General features: G+C 33.7%; 1 protein-coding gene across 7 annotated transcripts in view; it reads right to left on the bottom strand.

Annotated features, from left to right (window-relative positions):
• Nucleotides 1-595: 595 nt before the first annotated feature.
• LRCH2 (leucine rich repeats and calponin homology domain containing 2) overlaps nucleotides 596-22,565 on the bottom strand; it is a 188,345-nt gene continuing 166,375 nt past the window's right edge. For 4 of the 7 annotated variants that reach the window (XM_081042437.1, XM_081042438.1, XM_081042435.1 and 1 more), the window contains 5 exons: nucleotides 22,346-22,403; nucleotides 21,473-21,585; nucleotides 21,164-21,301; nucleotides 20,933-21,010; nucleotides 596-5,388 (listed from right to left, as the gene is read on the bottom strand). In XM_081042437.1, the coding sequence (XP_080898563.1) occupies nucleotides 5,269-5,388; nucleotides 20,933-21,010; nucleotides 21,164-21,301; nucleotides 21,473-21,585; nucleotides 22,346-22,403 (507 nt within the window). In that variant the 3' untranslated portion in view covers nucleotides 596-5,268. Of the gene's footprint in view, nucleotides 5,389-12,650; nucleotides 12,730-20,932; nucleotides 21,011-21,163; nucleotides 21,302-21,472; nucleotides 21,586-21,952; nucleotides 22,152-22,345; nucleotides 22,404-22,565 lie in introns of those variants that run through there. The other 3 variants (XR_013992932.1, XR_013992933.1, XR_013992931.1) reach the window with 2 other exon arrangements.

Here is a 22,565-nt window from a genome sequence, read left to right as displayed (position 1 = left end):
CTGAGGCTGACATGCCCAGTGGCCAGCTTTGGACCAACCCAGAGCATCACCCGGCTGCCCCTGGGGTCAAAACACTCAAAGGCACACTGGGCACCAGAACTCTGCTAAAACAAATCCTGCTCCATAGGGTCAGCCCTTGTACAACAGCTTCCCACTGTATGGAAACGAGAACTATCTATCAGTGTAGGGAGTATAGTCAATGGTACTGTAATAGCTATGTTCAGTATCAGATGGGTAGTAGACTTGCTGAGGTTATCCCTTTATGAATTGTGTAAATGTCTAATTGCCATATGGTTTCGTACACCTAAAATAAAATTTTAAAAAAGAACTAAAAAAAAAAAAATTAATGTCGTTTTGTAAGTATTCCAAAAGAGGAAGGTGTTATACGTTAATATTTGCTAATTGGAAATATTAACTTGTTTGAATGTAAATTACCATTTCATAATCCATATCTTATTATTCATGTGACTAATTTCCTTTATCTTTAAAATTACATGGTCATGTGTGTTTAAAATAAAATAAAATTATGAAACAGTATTAATCAGAGCATAAAGCACATCTTCTGAACCATAAAAGAAAACCTCAAAGTCCTTAATAAAGTAAAACACATTTCTTTATTAAGAAATTATAAAGGTAAAACGCGAAACCATAAAACTCCTAGAAGAAAATATACAAAGTAAACTTTATTATAAAGTAAAATAGAGACCTATTCAAAAATGTTAACCTATTGTAAAGACCTTGAAGCATCACTTAAAATATTGAACTACTATTGTACAATAAACTGGTATTAATATGAAGCTTGAATGACCATAAAGCCTTATTCGTCAAGATAGTCATTGGGCCAGCAGGATCAGCATCACTTGGAACCTTGTTAGAAATGCAAATCTCAAACTTCATCCTTGAAAAATCAATTAATTGGCATTTCGTTAATAAGGTGATTCATATACATACTAAAAAATCACTTCCCTAACGTACAGTTTTAATTATGACTTGGTATGTTATACAGCATTACTTTGTACTTCGTTCCATTAGAAGTGACTGAGATATTTGAAGAGTTTTACAAAATTCAATTTGCTATATGAAAAAATCTATTGCTATTTATGTATTTATGTACATATACACCTAATACATTTCTCACCCACTGAGGTAGATTCTTGATACATATTAATGGAGTACAGAAAACGAATTTATTTTTCATAATCTTAAATGGTAGGGTAATCTAAATTATAAATTTGAGAGTCTAAGAAAATAGGATGCAACAATTTCTTTTAAATCTTTAAACAATCACATTTCAAAAGATCACATTTTAAAGAGTTTCCTCTTTTTACAAATTTTGGTAACACTCAAATGATTCAATCAGCAACTTTCCATACTAAACTATTGATACCAGAATTCTCATAACTTCTAAACTCTGGTTTTCCAATGCACAATGCAGTATGATTCTCTTGCTAAAACAGCTAGAGCCTTGCACTAAACACACACACACACACACACACATACACACACACACACACACACACACACACACACACCTCTGTAGACAATCTAAGCAAGGGGTGTCCAAACTTTTTTCAACATTTTTCACCAAGGGCCATATGCGGTAAAATACACAAACAGCCGGGCCACTCACTCGAGGTGAAGTACGTATTGCCTCACCTGGTTTATTTAAGTAAACTAAATATATTTTTGGAATTTGCTGTGGGCCAATTAAAAATGGATTGCAGGCCGCAGTTGGCCTGCGGGCCGCAGTTTGGACACCCCTGATCTAAGCTATTTAAACACCACAAGCATGGGATTTTTTAAAAAAAATGTTTTAAATGCAGGAAAAGTAAAGATCACACCTTAAGGAATAGAAGATATCTGGGCATTTCGAAATTAATCTAATATACAGTAATGTACCAAAGGGAATCCAGTCCCTTGGAGTGGTCTGAACGCTGGGATAGATTCCTGAGAACCTTAGAACAATTCCATGTAGAATATCAAAATTTACTAAAGCAAATAACAAGATTAGTACCATTATCTAAAGATAATTCAAAATTCTGTGATAAACTCAGAACAGTTTTCAAACAACTTATGCCAAATATTTACTTATGTAAGTACTTCTTTAAATCTGAGACTTTAGGGTAATTATAAAGTGGGCAGTATTATTTTTAATATTTACCTGAATAACTTTCTACTTTTATGATAAGAATTATGAATAAACAAGTCATGTCTATAAAATATGTGGATTTTTAAAAATTTAGAATAACTTGAAAATGATAGATTAAATTTTTATCAAATAGCTTAAGGGTAATTAAATCACATACCTCAAACTAAAATCTGCAATAAAAATAATCACAATTTGATTTTATGCGAAGGTTTATCTGACATTTATTTATATAAAGAGTCTATCTTAAATAAAGGTGACATTATTTGAAAAGATATCCTAGGGAATTACCATTTTTTAAAGAAAGCATTACATACTGATAATAACATGATGTAAAAGAATCTGGACTTTTAAACAACTTACTTTGAACATCCTGTCAAAGTCTGTTTTTCCATGCTAGAGAACATAAACACAAGCTATCAATTATTTACCAAAAATGGATGCTATGATGTTGAGAGAAGAGGTAGAAGAGAAAATAAATCTCAGACTTTGTTTTCTTCAACTTTATCCACAGTTTGCATCGGTAAAATACATTTAGGGTTCTGTTTATGTTTAAATGCATCAGAAAATCGATCATGATAGATCTGTGACCAATACAAACATTACTGAATTCTTCAAAAAATTCAGTTAGAAAAGTCAATAAACTAGTATTCTGTAAAGATAATTATTAAACAAATGGAAATGCATTTTTATTCCTTATTTCAATTCTAACATATCAAATATCACTTCTTTCTTGTGCCATATAGTAATAAAGTGTAGAAGCAGCTACCTACTGCATTTTTAGGGCCTAATAAAATATTTTAGTTTGATTATTTAACCCTCTTCAAATAACATATCCAACTCAAATAATGATAATCATTCTTAATTCAATAACTGATGAAGTAAATATGTAATAACCATAAAAATCATATAGAATAAATTTTACAGTTATTTAAAACTACTAAAAGAAATACATCAGAGCCTTATTGATATAATGTACTCTGAGGCACTATGCTGTGAAACTGCCTTAGAGGTGGTGTTGCCTTTTGGTACTACAGTAAATAAACTGCCATGGTATAGACCTCAGATGGATCCATCCTAAATGGAATTTTGCTTTGTAGTAAAAAGTGCTGCAATGAAGATCTGGTGTATTTTCTGTTCAAAGTAATAATTAACAACCAAGTGAAATGCAATAAGAAAATGGCCTATAATTTCACTAATATTTCAATGATATGAAACAAAAATATACTTACAAAATAATCAACATCTAGACTGATTAATAAGAAGAATCCTATAGCATGATAACTAGGAAAGCAGTATGAATGACTGCTATCGCTTTTAATGGTCACTTTATTTGTAATGTTATCAAATTTCTACAATAAAAACTAATAACTAAAGTATTTATTTGCCATTTCTTACCTTTATTACCCAAGTTTTCACCAGGGGTATTATATCAATGAGGTTTTCTTAAAGATTCAACTGAAAAATAGTAACTAATTAGCTCAAATAGTAAAAGTAATAAATTACTAATAATTTAATTTTTAAACTGCATAAAGTAAAAACTTTAATTCTTCAAAAGCTCCAATTTGACCCCTTGGGTATGTAAAAATCATATCTGTTTTCTAAAGCCAAAATTTAATTATATAGCTTCACGCCATATGATCAAAAAAAGTAGAGTTTTTCCTAAATCAGCCCTTATTAAGCCATTTGGCACACTAGTTTTTACTTTTTATATATCCCCTTTGAAACATCGAGGCCAACATTTTTAATAAGTTGCATCCATACTGAGAGGTAACAAGTGCAAATAATCACATATTTAAGATATGATACTTGTTTGGCTACTAAACGAAGTTATTCATTTCAGTAATGTTTTTGAAAAATTCCTGCACTACTACCAATGTAAATTCATCCAACTCCAAATTAAACAAGGACTTTATGTAACATAATATACTTATGAAAATATTTATAGAATGGTCTGTGTTTAATTCAACATCATGTTAGTTGAGGATTATAAGATTTACAGGACCCACAAGCGGCCAGATTTCGGGTGGAAAAAAATACCCACAAAAAGCCAAAAACCTATTCCTCAATTGTTGCTCTCTGAATTGGAATATAACTAAAGGCAGCACACTGATATAATGTTCTTGAAAGTCAAGACATAAATCCAAACTTTGGCAGTTTTATCAAAATGTCTTTGATAATTAGTACTTTGCTAGTTCTCAAAACCTTACTGCTTTGTTTAACATTTTCAATACAGAAATAAAATACTCTTCAAATAATACATTTTAAAAGATGATTAAGATTTGCAAAATTAAATAGCATAAATTAAGCATATTAATATTGTTTTTTTGACAACATGAAATAACCAATTTAAGGAAAATTGCAATGCACTAAATAAAAAACACAAATACCACAATGTGAGGCACACTTAAATCCTCACATATCACTGACCTTACTAAAATACTGACCTACTAAAATATTTTAGTTTCATTGATTCCATTAATACATATAAAGACATTGCAAAAATGCTTAAGACTATATAAGAGTCATCAATTACACAGGCACTTCACATGTAAACAATCTACAGTACAACTGAAAATATTTTGGCACTAACCTAATACTAAAAGAATTTAATATAAAGCCAGAGTTCTATATTTTCTACTCATTTTTCTTTCTAGAAAACTAAGACCAAAGAACAAAGAAATTGTGTATAAACTAGAATTAGAAGAGTATTAAATAACTCAAACATACAATTGTTTTAAATTGGTAAAAAAGATTACCTTATCTAGATGTTCACTAGTATGCTATGGTATTAAAAATTTACACCCAATGAGATTATTAAATTGAAAGCACATTTTAAATTTAGTATCATTTTGATTTTTCAAAAATAATCGAGATTACCAACTACGTAAAAAGAGAATTTGAATTTATCAAAAACTCTTATTAAGTTAATCCAGTTTTCCCCCAAAGGAAGTTTGGGCTATTCAAAATTTAATTTAACATAATTTTTAACATAACTTTGTTAAACCTAAGGCTTATAGAATAAAATTATTTTTGATTAGACATTCTTATTCATGAATTTGAGATATTTGAAGTCACTTCCAATAAATGAAACTATATACTTATGATTTTTAAATGTTATTTCAAGCTGTAGAAATCTGAGATGCCTTGGTTGTAGGTAATTCAAGAAGAGCCTGAACTGTGACACCAACTTTCACAAGACCTCTCTCTTCCAAAATATGATGAGGCAAACAGAGTCTTTCCTGAAAAACAAAGTAAGTGATATCTGAACATTCGCTTTTTAATATTGCAGTAAAGCCTAAATAAGTCTGAACAGTTTTTAAAAAATGCTTTCAAGCTTCAAGTAAAAAGCACACAATTCTAATTAAAAATGTCTGTTTCAGCAGACCTTTACGGTATGGCATTGTATTTTACAGGGTGTGTTTTGATCTGAGGTTGACCTGATACACCTGAACAAATATTTTTAAGTGAGACAATTATGCTAGATATTATCCTAAGCTCTTGTGCTACAGTAGAAAGAGCATGACATTTCCAGCCAGGAGATCTAAGGGCTATATAATGTGAAGTACTAAAATTCCCTGATACTCAGTTTCTTCGTCCTGAAGATGAAACTGTGAGAAACACACAAAACAGTCTGTATGTGGAAGCACTTTGTAAACTGTTCAGTCCTGTACAAAATTGGCCATTCTGGTTCTGTTCACCAGTTCTAAGGTTCCGTGGTCTCTGATATATGTAGCACACCAGTACTTTTCTTGTCTTAAGGGTATTTCCCTCCAGCTTCTAGTGATGTTGTGCTGCTTATTAGTTCCAGTAGTCTAGATTTGATAAATAACAACTGCCTCCTCTTCTAAGCACATTACATGTGCCATTTGATCTTCACAACTCTATGAGAAATGTTTAGAGACAACTTTGCATTAGGTTTCATTAGCCTTCATTGATCCTCTTCTAACATCCTAATGTTTCCAAGTGTTCTGTCTTCACCCTCCTCTTTTTTTACACTATATCCTCTTCTTGGTATTCCCAAAGCCTTATCAAAATTTCAAGGGTTAACTGAAGGTTTGTGTGCATGTGCACAACATCAAATAAATTTGGTAGATATTTTTGAAGAAACAATGCAGTCAACTGCTTCAGTTGGGATACGATTCACCTCAAGAAAATAAACTAGTAATGGACAGAGTGGGTGGCAAAGAGACCATCTATAGGCCCCATATGTATGGTCCATAACTGTGTTTTAGTTGACTAGCACAGTGTTTTACAACTCTAGAAACATTACCATTATTTTAAAAATCCAGTGCTTCTTTAAACACTGAAAGCCTTGGCAAAGCTGGACCTCTATTCCTGAATAGTAACACTATCCTTAATCCTGATTACTTTCAAAAGTGAATTTCCTGCCCAGATCTCTATTGAGCTCCAGATAAAAATGTGAACTTGATGCAACCAAACAGATGTTCAACAGACATATCAAAATCAATGTATCCACTATAGAACTACTGCCTCACTAAACTAACTTGTCCTTCTGTATTCTATACCTCAGTTCAACATTACACTTTTCAGTCTTTCTCAACAAAAACCTGGGAATCATAATACTCTTTCATTTCTTCCTTACTCTAATAACCCATACACCAAATACTACTGATAAAATCCCATTTATCAAAAGAATTCTGAAAAACTATCTTTTTGTCTCCATTTTCACTGCAACAATAGTTGTCCTACTAATATTTTCCCTATATATGCAAATAACCACTGAAGTATATATTACAAAAGAAAAAAGATTTGAAATCAATGATCTCATCTGCTACCTTAGAAACCAGGAAAAGAGCAAATTAAATCAATGGCAAGCACAAAGAAGGAAATAGTGAAGATGAGAGTGGAAAACAATAAAATAATAAAACAGAAAATAATAGGAAAAGAAATCAATGAAAGAAATTTTATTTCATTTGGAAGTTTTTCTTTTTTTTTTTGTTTTTGTTTTTAAATCTATAAAACTCTAGCATGATTAATCAGGAAAAAGAAAATACACAAATGACCAATATCAGAAATAACAAAAGTAACATCACAGCAGTCTACATGTACTAAAATGATAGATAACTTTATAAGAACAAGTTTGACAAACTAGATGAAATGTACAAATTCTTTGAAAGATAAATATACCAAACCTCATGGAAAAAGAAATAAAAAATCAGAATATCTGTGTATTTATTAAAGAAATTGAAATTGTACTTAAAAAACCTTCCCACAAAGAAAACCTCTGGCCCAGATCGGTTCAGAAATGAATTTAACTAAATGTTTTCTAAAAAAATAACAATTCTATACAAAATCTTCAAGAAAAGTTAAGAGCAGGGAATACTCCATAACATTTTCAGTTAGGTCAGCATTACCTTGACATCAAAGCCAAAATTTAAAAGAAAACTAAAGACCGATATCCCCCTGAACATAGATACTGAAAGTCTAAGAGAAATATTAGAAAATTGAATCTAATAACATAAAAAGAACAATAAAATCCATTATGACCAAGTGGGGTTTATCCCAGGAATCCACGTTTGAGTTAACTAAAAATCAACCAATGTAATTCACAATATTGTGAAAGAATAAATGTTATCATCTCAGTAGGTGTAGAAAAACATTTGACAAAACTGAACATCCAATTCCTCTAAGAACACACAGCAAACTAGGAATGTAAATGAATTTCCTCAACCTAATACAGACAACTTACGAAAAACGAACAGCTAGCATTTCCAAATCATATACTTCACATGGGACTTGTATCTGGAATATATAAAGAACTCCTACAAGTCAATAATAAAACAGCAAATAATCAAATTATCAAATGGGCACAGGAAAGATCTCTCTCCAAAACAATATGTACAGGGGCGGCCAGATGGCTCAGTTGGTTAGAGTGTGAGCTCTGAACAGCAGGGTAGCCAGTTTATGACCAGCAGGGTAGCCAGTTTCATTCCTACATGGGACAGTGAGCTGCGCCCTCCATAACGAGATTGAAGACAACGAGCAGTCGCCGAGCCTCCAGAGGGGCAGCCAGAGGCTCAGTTGTTCAGAGCACGAGCTTTCAACAATGTTGTCGGTTCGATTCTGGCATGAGATGGTGGGCTGCGCCTGCAACTAAAGAATGGTAAACAGACTTGGAGCTGAACTGCAGCCTCCATAACTAGATTGAAAGACAATGACTTGGAGCTGATGGGTCCTGGAGAAACACACTGTTTCCCAAACAAATTAAAAAAAAACAAAAGAGAGACGTCATAAAAATGGCGGCGTGAGGCAAGCCTATTGAAATCTCCCCTGGAATTTACAACGAATTGAACAACCACAGCAGACAGGCAAGACTAATACACCCACAATTAAAATCACCTAAAGGTGGGCAAATTGTGCGAGCAGGGGATGAGTGAAGGGAGACGTGTGGTGATGGAGTCGCGGGGGCGCAGACCTAGCTTGGTCCTCTAGGGAGCTGAATTCCTGAAATACTGTACCTGCGGGAAAGGGAAGAACTCGGACTGCAATGGTTCTGCTTATGGCTCTCAGGGCAAAGGGGACAGCAAACAACACGGCAGAACCCAACGTTCACGGAAGAGACCTCGAGGCAAACACTGAGGGAAGAAGGGTGAAAGCGGTGGTTTAAGACCTCACTGCCAAGCAGAGAATGAAAGCCTTAGGCACTGAGACTAGATGCCACCTCCTTACACTCCCAGAGCTCGACCCACCCCCATCTGCCAACAGCTAGAGTAGAAGAGTAGCAGTGTCAGATCAAAAGAACAGAATATTTGCAGGTCTTAGAAACGTGGAGGCAAAACTGGCTGTGGTGGTGGTCACCGCCATTGCTCTGGGCCACATCAACCAAAAAGAAAATAAATAAAGAGCAGCCGTAAATAACACATTAGATGAAATGGACATAATAGTCATTTATAGAGCACTTCATCTTAGAACATCAGACCATACTTTCTTTTCTAGTGTACATGGAATATTCTCAAGTATGGACCATGTACTGGAACATAAAACCAGCCTCAGCAAATTTAAGAAGACTGAAATCATACCAAGCATATTCTCAGATCACAGGGTTTTGAAATTGGACATCAACTGCAAAAAGAAAGCAAGACAAAAAAAACACAAATACATGGAGATTAAACAACATACTTTTAAAGAACAACTGGCTCAAAGAAGAAATTAGAGAAGAGATCAAAAGATACATAGATAGAAATGACAATGAAAATACATCCTACCCAATTTTTGGGGATGCAGCAAAAGCAGTTTTAAGAGGGAAACTTATATCATCACAAACCTATCTCAAGAAACAAAAAAATCCCAAATAAATAACCTCATGTTGCACCTTAAAGAAGAACAAAAAGAAGAACAAATGAAACCTAAGGTCAGCAGAAGAAAGGAAATAATGAAAATCAGAGCAGAACTAAATGAAAGAGAGAACAACAAGACAATGGAAAAAATTAATCTGACAAAGAGCTGGTTCTTTGTAAAGATTAACAAAATTGACAAATCCTTGGCTAGGCTCACTAAGATAAAAAGAGAGAATACACTAATAAACAAAATCAGAAATGAAAAAGGGGAAGTTATCACAGATGCCACAGAAATACAAAGGATCATACAATAATAGTATGAAGGACATGCCACCAAATTCAATAACCTAGAAGAAATGGACAAGTTCGTAGAAACATATAGCCTTCCTAGGCTAAACCATGAAGAACTGGAAAATCTAAACACACTGATCACCAGTAATGAAATTGAATCAGTCATCCAAAACTTTACCAAAAGCAAAAGTTTGGGAGCAGATGGCTTTACTAGTGAATTCTACCAAACCTTCAAAGAGGATCTAATACCAATCCTGCTCAAACTCTTCCAAAAAATTGAAGAAGAGAGAGTACTCCCTAACTCATTTCATGAGGCCAACATTACAATGATACCAAAAGCTGGCAAGGACAACACCAAAAAAGAGAACTGCAGACTAATATCTCTGATGAATACGGATGCAAAAATCCTAAACAAAATTCTAGCAAATCGAATGCAACAATGCATTAAAAAGATTATTCATCACCACCAAATGGGGTTCATCACAGGGGCACATGGATGGTTCAACATCTGCAAATCCATCAATGTGATACATCACATAAATGAAACAAAGAACAAAAATCATATTATATCAATTGATGCAGAAAAAGCATTTGACAAGACACAACATCCATTTATGATTAAAACACTTAATAAAATAGGTATAGAAGGAAAATACCTTAACACAATAAAGGCCATCCTCAGCTAATCTCATAATTAACAGTGAAAAACTGAAGCCCTTTGCTCTACATTCAGGAACACTACAGGGCTGTCCCCTATCACCTCTGCTTTTCAACATAGTGTTGGAAGTCCTAGCCAGAGCAATCAAGCAAGAGAAAGAAATAAAAGGCATCCGAATTGGGAATGAAGAAGTTAAACTGTCACTCTTTGCAGATGATGTGATGCTGTATACAGAAAACCCTAAAGACTCCACCAAAAAATTATTAAAAACAATCAACAAATACAGTAATGTGGCCGGCTACAAAATCAATGTACAAAAGTCCGTTGCATTCGTATAAACTAACAATGTAATCTCAGAAAAAGAAATGAATAAAACAATTCCTTTTGCAATTGCAGCAAAAAGAATAAAATACCTAGGCATAAACTTAACCAAGGATGTGAAAGACCTATATGCTAAAAACTACAAGACATTTTTAGAAAAAACTGAGAAGACACAAAGAATTGGAAAAACATTCCGTGCTCATGGATTGGAAGAATCAACATAGTTAAAATGGCCATATTAGCCAAAGCAATACACACATTTAGTGCAATCCCCATCAAAATCCCAATGGCATTTTTTAAAGAAATAGAACAAAAAATCATCAGATTTGTTTGGAACCACAAAAGAGCCCGAATAGCCAAAGCAATCTTAAGAAAAGAGAACAATACTGGCGGTATCACACTCCCTGACTTTAGTTTGTACTACAGGGCTACAATAATCAAAACAGCATGGTATTGGCAAAAATAACAGACACAGACCAATGGAATAGAATTGAGAACTCAGAAATCAAACCACATAAATATGAAGACAATTTTTCACAAAGAAGCTAAAAACATACAATGGAGGAAAGACAGCCTCTTCAATAAATGGTGCTGGGAGAAGTGGATAGCCACGTGCAAAACAATGAAAGTGAACTTCTGTCTGTCAGCATGTACCAAAATTAATTCAAAATGGATCAAAGACTTAAGCATAAGACCTGAGACAATAAACTGCATAGAAGAAAACATAGGTACTAAACTTATGGACCTTGGGTTCAAAGAGCATTTTATGAATTTGATTCCAAAGGCAAAGGAAGTAAAAGCTAAAATAAACAAATGCGACTATATGAAACTGAAAAGCTTCTGCACAGCAAAAGAAACCATTGACAAAATAAAGAGGCAACCAACTGAATGGTAGACGATTTTTGCAAACAGTGCCTCCGATAAGGGGCTAATATTCAAAATATACAAAGAACTCATGGAGCTCAACAACAAACAAACAACCCAATTGAAAAATGGGCAGAGGAACTGAAGAGACATTTCTCCAAAGAGGACATACAAATGACAAATAGACATATGAAAAAATGCTCAATATCACTAATCATCAGAGAAATGCAAATAAAAACCACAATGAGATATCACCTCACCCCAGTCAGAAGGGCTATCATTAACAAGACAAACAGTAACAAGTGTTGGAGAGGCTGTGGAGAAAAAAGAACCCTCATACACTGTTGGTGGGACTGCAGACTGGTACAGTCACTATGGAAGGCAGTGAGGAGGTTCCTCAAAAGATTACAAATAGAATTACCATATGACTCAGCAATCCCTCCTCTGGGTATCTACCCAAAAAAAATTGAAAACACTTATACATAAAGACATGTGTGCTCCAATGTTCATTGCAGCTTTGTTTATAGTGGCCAAGACATGGACACAACCAAAATGTCCTTCCACAGATGAATGGATAAAGAAGTTGTGGTATATATACACAATGGAATACCATTCGGCAGTAAGAAAAGATGATATCGGAACATTTGTGACAACATAGATGCATCTTGAGGTTATAATGCTAAGCAAAATAAGTCAGACAGGAAAAGCAGAGAACCATATGATTTCACTGATATCTGGTATATAAACCAAAAACAACAAAAGAATAAGACAAAGAAATGGGAAACAAAAACTCATAGACACAGACAATAATTTAGTGGTTACCAGAGGGTAAGGGGGGTGGGGGGAGGGAGATGAGGGTGAAGGGGATCAAATGTATGGTGATGGAAGGAGAACTGACTCTGAGTGGTGAACGCACAATGGGATTTATAGATGATGTAATACAGAATCGTATACCTGAAATCTTTGTAAGTTTATTAACAATTATCACTCCAAGCAACTTTAATTTAAAAAAAATAATAATAATGTATTGAGCAATGTTATCCTTTAGATATGAGGGAGGAATAAAGACCTTTCCAGATATACAGAAGCTGAGAATATTTTCCACCACAAGGCCTGCACTCAGGAAATACTCAAGGGGGTTATTCGATCTGAAAGAAAAAGGGAAAAGGATAAAAAACCAGTAAGATGACACACAGGGAAACAGAAGTAGGAACTAGCTACCCTTATTCAGAATAGGGCATTATACACATGAATATAACATAAAAGCTAATGGAGGTTAAAACATTAAAAAAAAGAGAGAAGACAATAGCTACTGGAACTCGTAAATGAACTCATCATAAATAGGGATAACTTGTGACAACAAAAAACATAAAACAGGAGGGGATAAAGGTCTGAATTTCCAAAGGGAATGGAGACAAGATGCATGCAGAGGAAATAGACTATTGTAAATATGAAAGTTTCTATAAAATAAATTTATTGGTAAACACACACACACAGAGAAATTCCAGAACGAAGACACTAATATGAAAAAAAGAAAACAGAGGGAAAAAAATCATAGAATACCACCAAACAAAAAACAACAGACATAAACACGAGGGCAAAGAAACAATGGAGACACCATGCTATCAGAATACAAAAGCTAAAATGGCTATGTGAAGTCCCATATGTCAATGATTACCCTCAATATAAATGGTTTGAACTCACCAATAAAAAGGCACAGAGTAGCAGATTGGATTAAAAACCTAAACCCAGAAACAAAAACTCATAGACACAGACAATAGCTTAGTGGTTACCAGAGGGTAAGGGGGGTAGAGGGAGGGAGATGAGGGTAAGGGGGATCAAATATATGGTGATGGAAGGAGAACTGACTCTGGGTGGTGAACACACAATGGGATTTATAGATGATGTAATACAGAATTGTACACCTGAAATCTATGTAATTTTACTAACAATTTTCACCTCAATAAATTAAAAAAACAACAACACCTAAACCCAACCATATGCTGCCTTCAAGAGATATCTGACCTGCAAGGACAAATATACACTGAAAGTGGAAAACGATACTCCAAGCAAATATCATCCAGAGGAAAGCGGGTGTGGCCATATTTACATCTGATGAAACAGACTTCAAGATAAAAAAAGTAACAAGAGACAACATGCATATTTCATAATGATAATGGGCAATACGTGAAGAACACGTAACAGTTATCAACATACAAAGTCTGACAATTAAGTTCACTAACTTATCCTAGAAAAGTACTACATACCTCATTGATGAATATCAGTACCTTCAAAGTACTCCCCTTGGGAAGCTATGCTCTGATGCCAGTGCCTACTCCACCCTTCAAGGCAATTTTGGAACTCGTTTTCTGGAATGGTCATTAGAGCTGTTGTCATTTTACCCTTGATGTCCTGAATGTCATCAAAATGTCTTCCTTTCAATATTTTCTTTATCTTATGGTAAAGAAAGAATTCATTGGGGGCCAGATCAGGTGAGTAGGGAAGGTGCTCCATACAGTTATTTGTTTAATAGCTAAAACCTCCCTCACAGACAGTGCCGTATGAGCTCATGTATTGTCGTGATGTAAGAGCCATGAATTGTTGGCGAAAAATTCGGGTCGTCTAATTTTTTCACGCAGGCGTTTCACAATTTCCAAATAGTAAACTTGGTTAACTGTTTGTCCAGTTGGTACAAATTATTAATGAACAATCCCTCTGATATCAAAAAAAGGTTAGCAACATCGCTGCAACAAGTTTGTGAACTTAGTTGTCACACGATATATGCTCCAAATCAGGGAGTATCAAAAAAGCGACTACTAACAGAACTGAAGGGAAAAAGTGACAAAAACACAATTCTAGCAGGGGACCTAAATACACCATTGAGAGATATGCATAGATCATCCAAGCAGAAAATCAATAAGAAAATATCAGCTTTAAATGACACATTAGACCAAAGGGACAAAATTGACATTTACAGAGCATGTCATCCTATAACACAAGATTATATATTCTTCTATAATACATATGGAACATTCTCAAACACAGACCATATGTTGGGACACAAAACTAGTCTCAACAAATTTAAGAAGACTGAGCCATATCAAGCATAATCTCTGAACCACAATACTTTGAAATTGGAGATCAACTTCAAAAAGAAAGTAGAGAAAACTAAAAATATGTGGAGATTTAAAAACATGCTCCTAAAGAAATGACTGGATCAGAGAAGAAATAAAAGGAGAGATCAAAAGGCACATAACAACAAGTGAGAATTAAAATACACCATATCAAAACTCTTGGGATCCTGCAAAAGCAGTAATAAGATGGAAGTTTATATTATTACAGGCCTAGCTCAAGGAACAAGAAAAATTCAAAATAAGCAAAATAATATTACATCTTAAAGAACTAGAAAAAGAATAACAAGTGAAACTCAAAGTCAGCAGAAGGAAGGAAATAATAAAAATCAGAGACAAATTAAGTGAAAGAGAGAACAAAAAGACAATAGAAAAAAATTAATGCAACAAAGCTGATTCTTTGAAAAGATTAATAAAATTGACAAACACTTGTCTAGACTCACTAAGGAAAAATGAGAAGGGACACAAACAAAATAAAAAATGAAAGAGAAGTTATGACAGGTACCACAGAAATACAAAGGATCAAACAAGAATACTATGAAAGATTATATGCCACCAATTCAATAAACTAGAAGAAAAGGACAAGTTCTTACAAATAAAAACTTTCCTAGACTAAATCATGAAAAACTGGAAAATCTATTTAGAATGGACACCAGTAAGGAAACTAAAACAATTATCAAAAACCTCCCAAACAGCAAAGTCCAGGACTAAGTGGCTTCAATAGTGAATTCTATCAAACATTCAAAGACGATTTAATAAGTGTTATTCGCAAACTCTTCCAAAAATTTGAAGACAGAATACTTCCCAACTTGTTCTATGTGGCCAACATTACCCTGATACCAAAACCTGGTAAGCATAACACAGAAAAGAAAATTACAGACCAGTATCTCCAATGAATACAAACATGAATATCCTAAACAAAATACTATCACATTGAATACAACAACATATTGCAAAGATTATACATCACGATCGGGGTCAAAAGAATAGTTCAACATACGCAAATCGATCAATGTGATACACAAAATAAAAATAAGAATAAACATCATGTGATCATACCAACAGATGCAGAAAAAGCAGATGACAAGATATAATATCCATTTATGATTAAAACACTTAATAAAATGGGTATAGAAGGAAAATACCTTAACAAAATAAAGGACACACATGACAAAACCTCAGCTAATATCATAATTAACAGTGAAAAACTGAAGCCCTTTGCTCTACGTTCAGGAACACGACAGGGCTATCCCCTATCACCTCTGTTTTTCAACACAGTATTGGAAGTCCTAGCCAGAGCAATCAAACAAGAGAAAGGAATAAAAGGCATCCGATTATGGAATGAAGAAGTTAAATTGTCACTTTTCGTAGATGACACGATGCTATATATAGAAAATGCTAGGGACGGCATGATGGCACAGTTGGTTAGAGCGTGAGCTCTCAACAACAAGGTTGCTGGTTCAATTCCCACATCTGATGGTGGGCTGCGCCCACTGCAACTAAAGATCGAAAACGGCAACTAGACTTGGAGCTGAGTTTCGCTGTACACAACCAGATTAAAGGACAACAACTTGATGGGTCGTGGAGCTGACGGGCCCCAGAGAAACACACTATTCCCCAATATAATTAAAAAAAAAAGAAAACCCTAAAGACTCCACCAAAAAGCTACTAGAAACAATGAACGAATACAGTAAAGTTGACAGCTACAAACTCAATGTACAAAATTCCATTGCATTGCCATATACTAACAATGAAATCTCAGAAAAAGAAATAAATTAAAAAAAAATTTTTGCAATTGCAACAAAAAGAATAAAATACCTTGGAATAATCTTAACCAAGGATGTGAAAGACCTATACACTGAATACTATAAGACATTTTTTAAAAGAAATTGCAGAAAACACAAAGAAATGGAAAGACATTCTGTGTTCATGGATTGGAAGAATCAACATAGTTAAAATGGGCATATTACCAAAAGCAATATACAGATTTAATGCTATCCCCGTCAAAATGTCAATGGCATTTTTTAAAGAAATACAACAAAAAATCATCAGATTTGTATGGAACCACAAAAGACCGGGAATAGCCAAAGCAATCCTAAGAAAAAAGAACAATGTTGGAGGTATCACACTCCCTGACTTCAGGGCAACAATAATCACAACACTATGATATCGGCAGAAAAACAGACACAGCATACCAATGGAATAGAATTGAGAACCCAGAAATAAACTCACGTAAATAGGGGCAGACAATTTTCGACAAAAAAGCCAAAAACACACAATGTAGAAAATACAGCCTCTTCAATAAATGGTGCTGGGAGAATTGGAAAGCCACATGCAAAAGAATGAAACCGGACTGCTATCTGTCACCAAGTACCAAAATTAACTCAATATGGATCAAAGACTTAAATATAAGACCTGAAACAATAAACTGCATACTGGAAAAAATATGGACCTTGGGTTCAAAGACCATTTTATGAATTTGACTTCAAAAGCAAGGGTAGTAAAAGCTAAAATGAATGAATGGGAGTATATCAAACTAAAAAGCTTCTGCACAGCAAAAGAAACCGTCGACAAAATTAAGAGGCAAATGGGAGAAGATTTTTGTAAACAACACCTCTGATAAGGAGCTAATACCATGTTTCCCTGAAAATAAGACCTGGTCTTATACTAATTTTTGCTCCAAGAGACCCATTAGGGCTTATGTTCAGAGGATGTCATCCTGAAAAACCATGCTAGGGCTTATTTTCCAGTTAGGTCTCATTTTCGGGGAAACACGGTATCCAAAATATATAAGGCACTCATACAACTCAGCCACAAAAACCAAACAATCCAATTAAAAAATGGGCAGAGGAGCTGAAGAGGCATTTCTCCAAAGAGGACATACAAATGGCCAGTACACATGAAAAAATGCTCAACATCACTAATCATGAGAGAAATGCAAATAAAAACCACAATGACATATCTCACACCAGTTAGAATGGGTATTATCAACAAGGCAATACTTGTTAGTGGAAATGCAGATTGGTGTAGTTGCTATGGAAGGCAGTGTGGAGGTTTCTCAAAAAATTAAGAATAGAATTACCATATGACTCAGCAATACCTCTATAGGGTATCTACCAAAAAAAATCTAAAAACATTTATCCATAAAGATATATGTGCTCCTATGTTCACTGCAGCTTTATTTATCGTGGCCAAGAAATGGAAACAACCAAAATGTCCTTCAATAGATGACTGGATAAAGATGTGGTATATATACACAATGGAATACTATTCTGCCATAAGAAAATATAAAATAATGCCTTTTGTGACAACATTGATGGATCCTGAGATTATTATGCTAAGTGAAATAAGTCACACATATAAAGTCGAGAACCATATGATTTCATTGATATGTGGGATATGAAACTGAAAACAACAAAGGAAAGAGACACACATTATGAAGAAATAAAACTCATAGACACAGACAATCGTTTAGTGGTTACCAGAGTGTTATGGGGGAGGGAGGTGGTAGATGAGGGTGAAAGGGATCAAATATATGGTGATGGAAGGAGAACTGACTGGGTGGTGAACACACATATAGATGATCTATTATAGAATTGTACACCTGAAACCTGCGTAACTTTAATAACAACTGTAACCCCAATAAACGTTAATTTAAAAAAAAAAGAAATAAAAAAAGCAATAAAGGCATATATCCAAAGACTTGTATATACATATTCACAGATTCCTTATTTGTAGAGATCCCTAAAACTGGAAACAGTGCAAATGGCCATCAACCAATCAATGGACCAACAAACTCTGATACATTCATATAATAAAATACTACTCAGCAATAGAAAGGAATGACCTATTTATACATGCAACAACATTGAGTCTTAAATAATTTTACTGAGTGTACGAAGTTACACAAATTACACATATTTTATCATTCCATTTATATACAACTCTAGATAGAAAATGCAAACTAAATTATAATAATAGAAAGCAGATTATTGCTTTTGGGGAAAGGAAGGATTGCAAAGGCACACAAGGAAACTTTTAGGGGTGATGTGCACATTTATTACCTTGACTATGGTGATGTTCTCATGGTGTATGCACATGTAAAAGCTTATCAAATTGTACATTTCATTTATATGAACTTTATTGTATATTAATTTACCTAATAAAATTGTTAAAATTGACAAAAATATCGTAAAATAAAAAAAGTAAATGAAAAAACTGACTAAATATTACTATTTCTACATCAGGGGATAGCAAATTGAAGCTAAAAAAAAAAAACTCCCCTCACTGCCAGTAGCTAGTTTAGAAAAAAGGGAGTTGTTGACTGATCCCTCCATAGCTCCCCTTATGGTGAGGATGGGTGGTGCACTAACCTTGCCCTAGAATAAACTGGAGAGAGAAGACAAGAGTACTAAGAGTACTAAGAATAGTTTTGTAAGACGTTCCCATTTATGCTTCTTGCCTATTGTATCAAAAAAGTGTCTGCAGTATGTTGGACTGTCTTTTCTTTCATGTAAAAAAAAACGGAAATAAAGAATATCCAAGTTAGAGGATAGGTTTTGCAGTTAGACCACCTGGGTTCACAGCATGGCTCCCCTGTTTACTAAATGTGTGACTTTGGACAAGTTCCCAAAGCTGTTTGTGCCTCAGTTTCCTCATGTGTAAAACATGAATTCACTTAATAAATGTTTATTGAGAACTCTCCCCCCCCAAAAAAATTTAAAAATGGCAAAACAGGAAAATGTATGTAATACAATAAGTAGAAAAAAAACCTTCCTAATTTTTATATATTCTAAGAGATTAAGAGTACAAAAAAGAAAGAACATAAAAGCGGTTAAGAAATTTTGCATTTCTCTAATGATTAGTGGTTAAAAAAAAAAGGTTAACAATTAAACTTTTCAGACATGTAAAGCACAGAAAAGATATAATTAGAGAACCAGATATAGTTTCCACAAAAACTCAAAGACACAGGCAATAGTTTAGTGGTTACCAGAGAGTAAGGGAGGTTGGGGGAGGGAGATGAGGGTAAGGGGGATCAAATATATGGTGATGGAAGGAGAACTGACTCTGGGTGGTGAACACACAATGGGATTTATAGATGATGTAATACAGAATTGTATACCTGAAATCTATGTAATTTCACTAACAACTGTCACCCCAATAAATTAAAAAAAAGATATAGTTTCCAAATTATACAGCAAATTCAACTGATTCTCTCTATATAAATTATATTTATTCACTTGAAGAAAGAGGTTAGAGTGAAATATTCAGACCAAACGATTATGACACTGTTAAAAAAGAGAGCTTAACAAGCACAACTCATTATATATGTGTATCAAATCAACACACTGCACAACTTAAACTTACACAATGGTATTCGTCAATTATTTCTCAATAAAAAGTAATTTTAAAATTAAATTAAATTTAGAAAAGCACAACTAGATTGTGATCTGCTACCAATGTCATGTCCTCTCAGTAGTTAATCACGTTGATATTAGGCTTATGTTTTCCAAAAAACAATGTTTTGATTATGCATTTTCATGAACATTTACAATATAGCTGTAATTGTCAATTTTATAGTATTAAAACTATTATATGAAACATAAACCAATGCCTACAATTTTCAAAGTTTACCCAGTGAAATATTATAATGTTACTAAGATTTCTAATTTGACATTTTAAATAAATTTTATTTTTAATTTTAATAAATTTATTGGGGTGATATTGGTTAATCAGATTATACAGGTTTCAAGTATACAGTTCTATAATACATCATCTGCATATTGCATTGTGCTCACCACTCAAGTTTAATACACTGTTCAAGGTGAATGTAAATTTTCCAGAGTCTGTCCATGGATTTACTGTGCAAAGGAATCCAAATGTCCTCCACCAGGAAAAATGAGGAGCAATGACATTTAAACTAAGTTGTAATATGTCCACTACATTATTTTATTTAATGATGTGTATGATGAGTAAATTTTCCCATATATGTAGCTGTTTTGGAAATGACTTTCAAAAAGCAGCTTAAAAATATTCATTAGAGATCTGCTACAGTTAAAGCTGGAACTCAATAAAAGGCACCGATGTATTCATTTTCAAAAGGTATTCATTTTCATGTTCAAAAAGCATTATTCATCCCTACTGTGAAGAGTAAGAACCCCAGTGTGCATGTAATAAATTAATATTTAAATGATCATTTTGATAGAAAAATAACAATTACCTGTGAGACACCCAACTTTTTACAAGCCTCAAGAAAATTTTCTACATTTCTTCGACATTTTGCCATGCTCAGTTTAGGCTGTGAAGTAAGGAAAAAAAGATATATTTTCAGACATACTTATATAGAAATTAATCAAAATGAAAATTTAATTTATGTAGGTATATTATTTAAGACAGTTTGAAGAGGCTCTATCTTCCTTTAGAGAAACAACAAATTGCAGCGAAAACTTACCACCGCTGGTGATGGTACATGAATACTAGCTACGGAGCGCGGCCTTATATGATTGGCTAAATGGCAGAGAACAACCCCATCCATTAGTGCAGCTCCAATGTCATCAGGCAAAATTACTTTTAACTTGGACTCGAGATTCTATAAAGAAATGGGTATAAATCACAGATATTATACCTAACTGTTATATATTTATATTACTAATCATTACATAACCCAAAAGAACATTGAAAACAAATTCCACATATGTTGTTAATTTTCCAAGTTAAACCCATTTCTGCAAAGCGGATCTGAAAAGGCCATCTGACTTACGTTGCGAAGTTGTTTTATTTGCTCTCGTTCTTCCCGTAGATGTTCCATCTTTCTTCTCATTGTAAATCCGGGATCTACTGCCCCATATTCCTGGCAAGATGAGCGGCTAAAAGCTACAAAAACAGAAATTTCCACCTTATTACAAAGCTAATAGGATCAACCATCGATAGGGAAAGAGGCATGATAAAAAGAATCAAAACTACATAAAACACCATTACTTATTAATACATTCTAAATATTTTTCACAGAATATAATAGAAATCTACTTATCTGCATAATTGAAAGCAACAACAGGGAAGACAAATTTAATGATTTTTCCCACCTATATATGTTCTTATTTAAATAAATGTTTTTAAAAATGTATGATCCAGGTTAAAAATATTATTGAATATAAGTTAGCCTTTATTATCTTTATAGAAAAAGGAAATTAATCTTGAAGGTCAATACAGTTATTCAGGAATAAAAACTATAATTCAATACCTTGCCAAGTAACATGGATCCATTTTCTTTTGGACTTGCCAAATGCGAAAAGATCCCCTTTTAAAACCACAATATAATGGAGTGCTATAATTTCAAACAGTGTTTGGTCTGCTGGCAGAGTGGTCATTCTAATAGCAGTCACAGTAGAGTAGAAATAAGACTGCAGTATATCTAAGGCAAAAAGCTGAGGTTTCAGGAGCTTGAAGGTAAAGAGGAAGAAAGAAATGGGGAATGGGAATTGGAAAGACAAATAAGGTTAAGAGAAAATTACTTTTAGGAGAAGGGAAATAATCTATGTATACTTAAAACTGTGGAATCAAGTCCCATTTAAGCTGGGAAACTCTAGTTTCATATACTATAAGCAAAAATTTTATTTACAAAATACGTATTTACCTGATCTAGGCTTCAAGCCAAAAGGACCATGTGAAAAACCATCAGTTCTATCATATTCCTAAAAACAGAAAACAGATAAAACCTCTTTTCTTTCAAAATAATCAAGGTAGTTATTTATATCAATTCCAATTTTGAGAAGTATTTATTTTTTCATGATTAATGAAGTAGAGAAATGTAAACTGCTTCAACTCAAATTAATAATTTCACTTTTATAAGGTCT

Source organism: Rhinolophus hipposideros (assembly GCF_964194185.1).
Source record: "Rhinolophus hipposideros genome assembly, chromosome: X".
Taxonomy (NCBI): domain Eukaryota; kingdom Metazoa; phylum Chordata; class Mammalia; order Chiroptera; family Rhinolophidae; genus Rhinolophus; species Rhinolophus hipposideros.
This window is presented reverse-complemented; position numbering and strand designations above follow the sequence as displayed.